At 44.7% G+C, this 9818-nt stretch overlaps 1 protein-coding gene across 1 annotated transcript in view; it reads right to left on the bottom strand.

Moving 5' to 3' along the window:
* Positions 1-1296: 1296 nt before the first annotated feature.
* CMTR1 (cap methyltransferase 1) overlaps positions 1297-9818 on the bottom strand; it is a 96220-nt gene continuing 87698 nt past the window's right edge. The window contains exon 25 of the mRNA XM_068232681.1: positions 1297-2707. Coding sequence (XP_068088782.1) covers positions 2545-2707 — 163 coding nt within the window. The 3' untranslated portion in view covers positions 1297-2544. The remainder of the gene's footprint in view (positions 2708-9818) is intronic.

The following is a 9818-nucleotide window of genomic DNA, read 5'->3' as shown; positions in this document are numbered from 1 at the left end:
GCAGAACTACAGCCCAAAGCTCTGGCTCTAACAGGAAGCGCTCCCCCAACATTGCCCCGGTTGGGGTAAACACAGCGTCCTGCCACGGAATAGCTGCGTTTTAGATGAGGTGATAGTGAAGAAGGGGATTGTTAAATAAAAAAATGAATTTTAAGAGGCTTCAGACTCTCTTTAAAAAGAAATAAATATGGCAGCCTCCATATACTTCTCGCTTCAGTTGTGGTTTAAAGGACACCTAAAGTGAGAAGGATGTGTATTGTTTTTCTTCTTGAACAATACCAGTTGCCTGGCATCCTGATGCTCTTTCTGGCATCATGCACCTGAAACAAGCATGGGGCCAATCTAGTCACACTTCAATCAAAAACATCTGATCTGCATGATTGTTCTGGGTCTGGGGCTAAAAGTATTATGCCTGGTACACACCATGCAATTCCCCATCAGATAGATGGGTCAATAATTTCTGACAGATCCAATCGTTTTTCTGATCACTCCTATGCAAATTGATTAAAAAAATTATCAGAAATCAGATTGGACCAGTCGGAAATTATCTATTTGACCCATCCATCTAATGGGAAATTGCATGGTTTGTACCAGGCTTTAGAAGCAGAGGATCAGCAGGCTAGCCAGGCAACTCATATTGTTTGAAAGAAAATAAATATGGCAGCCTCCACATCCCTCTCACTTCAGGTGTCCTTTAAGCCTGTATGGATAGGTGCATAGCTGCAGTCAAGCACATCTACACTATGGAATGTTCAATTTGAAAAGTTCTCTTCCGAAAGGTAATGCTTATATAGGTCACACTAATCAATAGGATTGTTATGGGAATTTCTGTGTTCAGTTTTGGGTTTAGCTGGGCTCAGTAGGCTTTATTCCCCACTCACCCAACACATAAGTCTGCGAGTTGTGTAGAGGCATCACCCCCCTTCCCACACCTTTCAGAGGCGCTGAGGCAAGGAAACGGGTCATCCATATATGCGGTGGCCAAACCTGTGATGGCAAATGCCTGGGATTTATTTATCTGCAGGTAGATTTACAGGTGGCCATTAACCGTACGACTTTAAAAACAATCAATTGGGTACTATTTATGGTGCCAAACGACACCGTTCTATCGATCATGCTGTCGATCCAAATTTCAGATCAATTTTAAGACTGATTGGATTGCATATCAGGAGATTGTACTGTTGATTGGCACCCTTAGAGAGATGCATACCTGCAAACATGACCTCCCCCTACAACATCTGAGAGATCTGGCAAGGATGGGGATCAGTCCGCCAGCAATGAACTTTGTTGTGATGGCAGTAGGGGAGGCAATTCTTTATTTTTGAATACATTGCATGAATGCCTACAGGGTGGGGGACAAGATAATAGCTCTTATGATTCTCCTCTGAGCTAAGATTCCATTTCAGAGATTAAAATTCCTCCCACAAAGCATTGCCAACATTTGGATCCATCGACCGATGTTCTCCGATGAAATATTCCTGGATAAAAAGCGCTCCCCCACCTCCCATGAGCTGGTGAGTTTTCAGTTCCATGGGACACCCACTGTAGGTCACCCATATTCCAATAGAATCAGGTAAAGAAAAGGTTCCAGCACCAGAGCAGCTTCAAAAGCAAAACACCTCTTCAATCCTTCCCCAGTACCAGGTCAGTGTGGACAGCCTGACAGACGTTTCACAGGCAACAACTGCTTCGTCAGAGGCCATGCCAGCAAAACGGCCGTCAGTCTACTGACCTCTCTGTCTAAAGTACTGGGGAATAATTAAGTGGTGTTTTGTTTTTGAAGCTGGTCTGGTAGCTGGACCTTTCTTTTTTTACCCGATTAAAAGGTCTGTGAACTGTCAGAGACACAGCCACACACTGGATCCCCCAGTTTCTGTCCGAGCGAGTGTCGGTGCCAATCACTCTGCTGTTCTTGTTGTGGTGCCACATCATATTCCCCAATATCTCTATCAGCAGCCGTTGCCGATTGTCCCCACACACATCCGCAGTAGAGGTGGTTCAGCGAGATGCCAATGATTCCTGTTTGCACGCAGCTTGGAATTGCCCAATTCAGATAAACAAGAAATGCACTAAATTGGCCCAGTGCCAAGTAGCATACAATTTGCATGATTATGAGCATCTCATTAACTATTTGTAATCCGCAGATTTGCCCTATCCACATAACTTCGTTCTGGATTAGCACGCAGTTGTTCCAGCGGTTTGTGACGTTTCTGTGGGTTCTGCAGGCTGCTGTCCTCCCCTCGAATCTCTGGAAATACACCAGAAACGTACACGAGTCCAAACATCACCGCTACCAACAGACACCCAGAGCGCGAGATGAGGAAAGGAAACTCTTAATGAGCCAAAAATAAAGCAAAATATCTTCAAAACTAGAATAGAAACAAATCAGGAGAGGGAGGAAAACATAAAACAGATCCCTCTCTGCGGGGCGGTGCTCGCTATGGAGGGGCGAGCGCTCCGCAGTCTCCTGGCTCGCGCTTCAAGTCTCTTACAATGATGAGGATTTCTGAGTCCAGGAGAGAGACAGACAGCCCTGAGTCAGGACTACCTCTCCTCTCTGCTTGTCGAGGAGCCCGGCTGGTGGGAGCGGATGAAGTGCAGGACGGTGTCTCGGGAGAGCTTGTCAGTGTTGGGGTCTTGTTTCTGGGAGTCGTGGATCTGGACGCCGTCCCCCCACTCCCAGAAGAGCCGTTCCGAGAAGCAAACTCTGAAATGAAACAGACAAGTGAGAGGATGCTCCTCTGGATTTCTTGTAAGAGGATAGAGATCCCTATGTCTCCATAAATCACATGACCCACCTCTACATGTCACATGATGCCCCCATACGTCATATATAGAGGGACACAGAGAGCCCAATATAGTGTAATATGTATTGGTAAAGGGAATTCTGAAAGTAAGTAGAAATATACTCACAAACCGGGGTTACCTCCAAGGTAACCATTGTAAATGCAGGTGGGGAGATTAGACCTGTCCCCACTCAGGATTAAGAAGTCGCTCTCTGTAGATCGGAGAAAGAAGGTAGTAGGTCACCCCTCCACCAGGGGTGGACTCAATTGAGGTATAAAGTAAACAGAGGTGCCAAAAGGATAAAATATACTAAAAAATCTTAAAATTGCTACAGAGGTAGTGGTGGATTTAACTCCCAGAAGCAGACACAAAACTGTCAATTTCATAACAGTTGTAAATTTGACAAACTCCAAAAACAAAGTTGCAACGCATTTCGCAGGTTTAACCCTGCATCATCAGGCAATAAACAAGGAGTACCGTATATACTCGCAAGCAAGCCGGCCCGCATGTAAGCCGACCCCCCAACTTTTACCTGAAAAACCAGGAAAAAATGATTGACCCCCATATAAGCCGGGGGTAGGAAATGCTGGCCGCATGATCTCCCCCAGTGTGTCCCAGTATAGCTAGTATAGTGCCCAGTATAGCCAGTATAGTATCCCAGTATAGCTAGTATAGTGCACAGTATGGGTAGGTAGCAACCCAGTATAGTGCCCAGTATAGCTAGTAAAGTGCCCAGTATGGGTAGGTAGTCCCCCAGTATAGCTAGTAAAGTGCCCAGTATAGCTAGTATAGTGTCCCAGTATGGCTAGCATAGTCCCAGTATTGGTAGGTGGGTGGGTAGGTAGTGCCCCTCCCCGCTCCCCCCATGGCCGCCGCTCCTATCACCTTAGGCGGTGCCGCGTCCTCTATCCCCGTCCTGCTCCGGTAACTAATTCACAGCAGCGCGCCCCTCGGCGGCTGCTGTGATGACGGAGGAAACCATAGAGAGCGGCTTCCTGTAGTGGCGATGTGTATCGCCGTTACTATGGGAACCGCTCTCTATGGTTTCCTCCGTCATCACAGCAGCCGCCGAGGGGCGCGCTGCTGTGAATTAGTTACCGGAGCAGGACGGGGATAGAGGACGCGGCACCGCCTAAGGTAATAGCAGCAGCGGCGGCCGCGGGGGGAGCGGGGAGGGGCACTACCTACCCACCCACCTACCCATACTGGCACATGACTCGCAAGCAAGCCGACCCCCCAACTTTTGGGCCACTTTTGGGGGGTGAAAAATTCGGCTTGCTTGCGAGTATATACGGTATATGGCTGAAAATCTAAATCAGACCTGTGCATTCACAAAGGGTATACACGAGACATATATAGAAAATTGGTATTGATAACTATGGTATAAGCAAAACATTCTGTGGGGGTGTATTACTATGGTAATAGGTATAGACCCGTGTGTAGGGAGATGCTGGTGAATAGGGCTGGGTATTTAATCAATAGGTGGGCAGAAATAACGATATACAGTATAGTGACTAATAGGCACAGTTATAGGTGTTGGGAGTTAAAAAGATAAGGTGACCAAGTGCTAGACATATAAAAATGACAGAAAACAAGAGTGGTTGAGGATCAGTTGATATTTTCAGCCATTTTTATATGTTTAGCATTTGGTCACCTTATCTTTTTAACTCCAACACCTATAACTGTGCCTATTAATCACTATACTGTATATCATTATATTTCTGCCCACCTATTGGTCAAATACCCAGCCCTATTCACCAGCATCTCCCTACACACGGGTCTGTCACAGGAGCCCTAGTGGCTGACCGCACTTAGCCTTCTAAACGGTGCCAGCGCACAGATCGTGCGAACTCTGGCCGCAGTCAATGCGCAGGAACCGTTAAGAATTAGCCGCAGACAACTCAGAAGGGAGCCTGTGAGACACGGGTAATTACAACGTCACCTACTGGTTCAGAGTAAACTGCCACCACCGCGGTTACTATGGGACCGTGGGGCCCACTAACTGACTGACTAATCCTGCGAATAAAACGGTTAAACACACGATATTCTGTCTAGCCAACAACAAACAAACAGTAGCGTATCTTCAGAGACCCGGGATCAGTTCTGTGTGTGCTGATAAGCAGGGTAGCGAAACAGTGAATGACTTGGGGAAAGTCGTTTATTCACGCAATATAAATAATTAATATACACAGACAATTATGAAAATCAACAATTATGAAAACAGTAATAGCCAGTATGAAAAATAAAAGAAGGGAGAAAAATACTTAGTTCCTGGAAAGATGTCCTGTTTGTGGGAAAAATCAGAGTTCTGGTTTCCAATCAAGTTCAAGCAAACGGTTTCAAGTTCTTAGAGTTCTTTGTTCAGATGGGTCAGCAAAATGGCCACCAGCCCTATGTCCTCTGGCTGGCAGCAGATTGTCATGAAGATGGTAAAGGGAGGAAGATCTTCTCAGGCAGCTCATTCACTTTTAATGGAGATGAGCTCAGAGGCGGGCTTCCAGAGTCGGCCCCCTAGGCCGGACTATGGTAATCACACCTGGGCAGGGGCTTTAGCAAACTCATAATCCTGACAGGTTCCCTAGGCCGACCTGCGCGGCCGGCACACAGATAATAATTACATATTCTCGATCCCCAGAACCTACCGATTAATATGATATCAAACTTGGGCATGTTTGCATGCCCGGTTACAAAACGGTGGAATTCCCAGCGTTCTGGTTAGGCTAGGGGCCCAAATTTAATATCAAAACACTCACAAGCTCCGGACCAGCAGAATGATATAACTTTCACATTTCTCCGATGTATGGTACTTCTAAAACATGCATAAAGATCATAACTCTATGTTTCCCTATCCTGGCTGAATGGTTCCGCTAAGTCTGCCCCCTGCTGGGATTAGCTTCCTTGGCTCTGAAAAGACTCCTGGTTTGTTAATTAACATCTCCATGAGATCAGCTAAGTGTCACCTGGTTCCCAGAGCCAAAAGGGATATTGTGCCTTCCACAGGGAATATGTCCAAGCCAATTAACCCCTTCCCCCCAGGCTGTCATTTCAGCTAAGACAGATTGGTACATAGTGAATTGCTAAAGAACCCCTTGACATGGCTTGATAGTAGGAAGCCTACAGGGATGTTTAAATGTTCCAAGTGTAAGCTTTGTCCCTATGTTGATCACGCCAATGTATTTTTTGACAGTAGTGGCAACAAAGAGTTTGCCATCAGATCATTTATAAATTGTGACACTAAAAAGGTAGTATATATGATACAGTGTCCGTGTGGATTAAAGTACATTGGCAAGACCAAAAGGGCACTAAAAGAGAGGGTCCTTGAGCATTTTGGAAAGATAACCAAAGGGAAATCGACAGGGGTCATTTATGACCACTATAAGGAATGCCATCAGAATAATCTGAGGGGAACTACAGTGAAAGGGATCTATAATTTAAAGATATCAAATAGACGCGGTGACTTTGATAACATACTCTATTGCAAGGAGGCAATGTGGATTTTTAAACTTGGCACGGTAGTACCTGAGGGGTTAAATGCTGAACTAGATCTATCTCCCTTTCTTAGAGCTAATAGATATTGATATTGATCTAATAATGTTATTGGGAGTAAAATCAGCGCTCATTGCAGATGTTTTTGTGATCGGCATGTACACGCTTTGAATAACTCTAAGGAAAAATGGGTAAAGTATGTGTATGAATGGATCCGCAATGAATGACAAACTGTGCCTTTAAGACAATATGTGCCTTAATAATAAGTAATTAGGCGGGAATTGCCATGTAAATATGCAGCGTGGGATGATCTATCTGTTAAAGAACAACCTCTCTGGATTATGATGTGTGTTATGGTCTATTGATGGACTTTCCTTGTTTGGGATCCTACTTGAAGTGGACATTTGATGTGCTGCTGTGGTATCTCCACTAAATTCAACCGGTATATGTGAAAAGTTTTCAAGAGTGGTACACGCATGGACCATAAGATCAAACATAGCCATGTTTTGCATGTTAGTTAGCAGGACAAAGCTGACTTACAGGCTTATAGAAGCTGACTTACTGAACATCCTATATACAGGCCGCACCGCATACACGCTATGCAGTATACAAACAAATGGTAAGCATGACAACGGAGATGCGGTGGGCGGAGCCTGAGCCACTACATAGGTGGTGACGCTTGCTAGACAAACCACACCCTGATGAAACGTCCAATTGGGACGTGAAACGCGTCGGTGGGCGGAGTTGACGCGACTGCGTACACCGCAGCATCATCCACACACGTGAGGCACGGAACTCCGGGCTGGCGTCTTCCGTAGAGGAGAGTTGCGGCATGGTGGAGCCAGCGGTATGACGCTCCCAGGCCATTTGATAGGACTCTGCCTGACGAACCAACGGAAGCTTCCAGGATGCGACACCTACATCTGACATGGGTGAGATCTACCCCTTCTTGCTTTGACCAAGTGGTGAATATTCAAGTTCTGATGGAACTTTGGTGAACTGAACCATTTTGCTGGGATCCAAGTCAATCCTAAGGGGGCCCCCCATATCAAATATTAAGGCACATGTATGTGTGGTGAGTGAGTGCGCGGACGTGTTTAAGTGCAGCAGGTTTGTTGTCTTTGGCCAGACACAGCTTTGCCTTTATACTTAAAATACTTGATAAATCATTAATACGCAGTCAGCGTTGCATATGTCATCCGCAACAAATGTTTTTATGGGGATTATTTGGGGGATATACTGACCTATGGCTAACATGTCTGAGGATTGGTGTCTTTTAATGATTTTGATATAATAAACGTACTTGGTATACTTTATGAGGCTGTGTGACCAATTCAATTGTTTAGTATATGTTTATAGCCCAGGTTGGCCTCATCTCCATACCTGACGGAGTGACAAGTCCCAAGTAATTAATGACACTGCTTATGCACAAATTTATTAGTTTAGTTCAAGAATGTTTAGATAAACATATAAGCCATTGCCAATCTTGGCAAAACCTCAATTTTTTAACCATAGGAACAGGTTTATATAGCCCTCCTTAGTGATTATTTTTAAGTGTCTAGCAAATCTCTAAACCCCTTGGTGGTGGGCATTATATTGTCTGAAATGGCCTATACGATCAGCGATGAACTGGATGGTGAAATAGCCGCTAGTTTCTCAACTGATATGGTTGAAGGTGAAAATGATATATCGGAATTGAAACAATTATTTTTTGCACATAAAAGTCTGCTTATTAAGCAACTTAAACGCAAGTGGAATGCGTCATTACTCGAATCATATGTGAAGGCAGGTGTCATACCTGATGGCCTTCTTGAACGAATTATTCCTGCTGGTAATCTATTAACAACACGATTTGTAGAAAAATGGAAAGAAAAGGCACTAGAACGAGGACTGGAAATATTAAAAATGATGGCAGATGAGGAAAGAGAACAACTTAATGAGATCACAGAGGAAATAGCTGAGAGTGTAGAGGAGTTGAATGCATATAGCTCTCATGCTGAGTTTAACTCCTTTAATGATAATCTTAAGAAACAGATTGAGAAAACTCAGGCAGCAATTAAAAAACAGAAGCAACAAAAATTTCAAAAGGATCTAACTAGATGGGACTCTGATGAGGCCCTAAATCCCATTAATAGAATTGATCAAAAGAAAACTAAAAAGAAGGGAAGAAAGGGATCCGCGGGACTGGAAAGTCTGGAACCTTCGAGTATAGATACTGATATGTCAGGTAATAGTAGAAGATCTGTCACTTTTTTAGAGGACGAAATACCACAACGCAGGGGGCGAGGCAGGGGCAGGAGGGGAGGGGGGAGGGGGAGGGGAAGAGGCAGAGGCAGGGGAAAAGAGCAAAGAGAAGGAAGGACTCTGAGAGAACCAGAAGGGACAGACAACCCAGGCAGGGTAACGAGAAGTGTGAGCCAGAAGAACTAGACACAAATGGGAACTTAGACAATGGAGAAGCCAGTAGGAATGTTATAAACTTGTCAAATTTTAAATTGGAGGAAAGACACATTTCACTGCTCAAAAAAGGCTTATCTTTTTCACCAACTATACCAGGTGATATATTCCAGATATATAAAGATATCTATTTGTTCTTAAGAAAAGTAATTCTGAAACTCACAATGGGACAAAACCCACAATCAAATGATGATGTAGCTCCAGGTTATGTGTGTTTGGCACAAGATGAAAGGGAAGCCATTGTGGCACTACATTCCCTCCTTGATGAACAGGATATCCATGATGTCTTTGGGTCCTCTGACATAGACAATATTTCCCCTGAGCTGATTTCTAACTCCCCCATCACACCCCTGACCCCACCACCCACAACTGCCCTACGACTTAAATCTATTTTTATGCCCCCCCTATCCCAAAACAAAAGTGTCCAAGTATTTTTGAACACGATTGAACAAGAATTATGGAATTTAAAGTTATTTCCCGCTAAAAATGAAAAGAATCTAACATCACAAGAACAATTAGCCTTGGAGGAACTCCAAAAGGCCCCCCATTTAGTGATTAAACCCAGTGACAAAGGGGGAAATGTTGTCCTCATGGACGAGGAAAGATATGTGCAGGAGATCCAGAGACAATTAAATGACACGAATACATATCGGAAACTGCGTGAAAATCCCTTTCCGTTAATTAAGGAACAGGTCAATAGCCTTATTGATGAAGGTTTATGTGAAGAAATATTGACCAAAAAAGAATTTGACTATCTGACTGTGACTACTTTCAATGTGCCAACTATATATATTATCCCCAAGGTGCATAAATCCATGGAAAATCCTCCAGGACGACCAATCGTGTCCGCGATTGGAAGTCCCACACAGCGTCTGGGACAGTACATAGACAGAAAGGTCTGTTCGCTGGTCCAGGCGCTACCTTCTTATATACAGGACACACGTGATGTCCTGAGTGTTTTGGCCGGTTTCGAGGCACCCCCGGGGTCCGTCCTTGTTGGGATCGACGTGGAGTCTCTCTACACGTCGATCCCGCACGAGGAGGGGCTCCGGGCAATGTCCTTCTTTCTCCGTGAGCGGCATCCCTCT

The sequence above is a fragment of the Hyperolius riggenbachi genome, chromosome 4 (genome assembly GCF_040937935.1).
Source record: "Hyperolius riggenbachi isolate aHypRig1 chromosome 4, aHypRig1.pri, whole genome shotgun sequence".
NCBI classification, from domain to species: domain Eukaryota; kingdom Metazoa; phylum Chordata; class Amphibia; order Anura; family Hyperoliidae; genus Hyperolius; species Hyperolius riggenbachi.
This window is presented reverse-complemented; position numbering and strand designations above follow the sequence as displayed.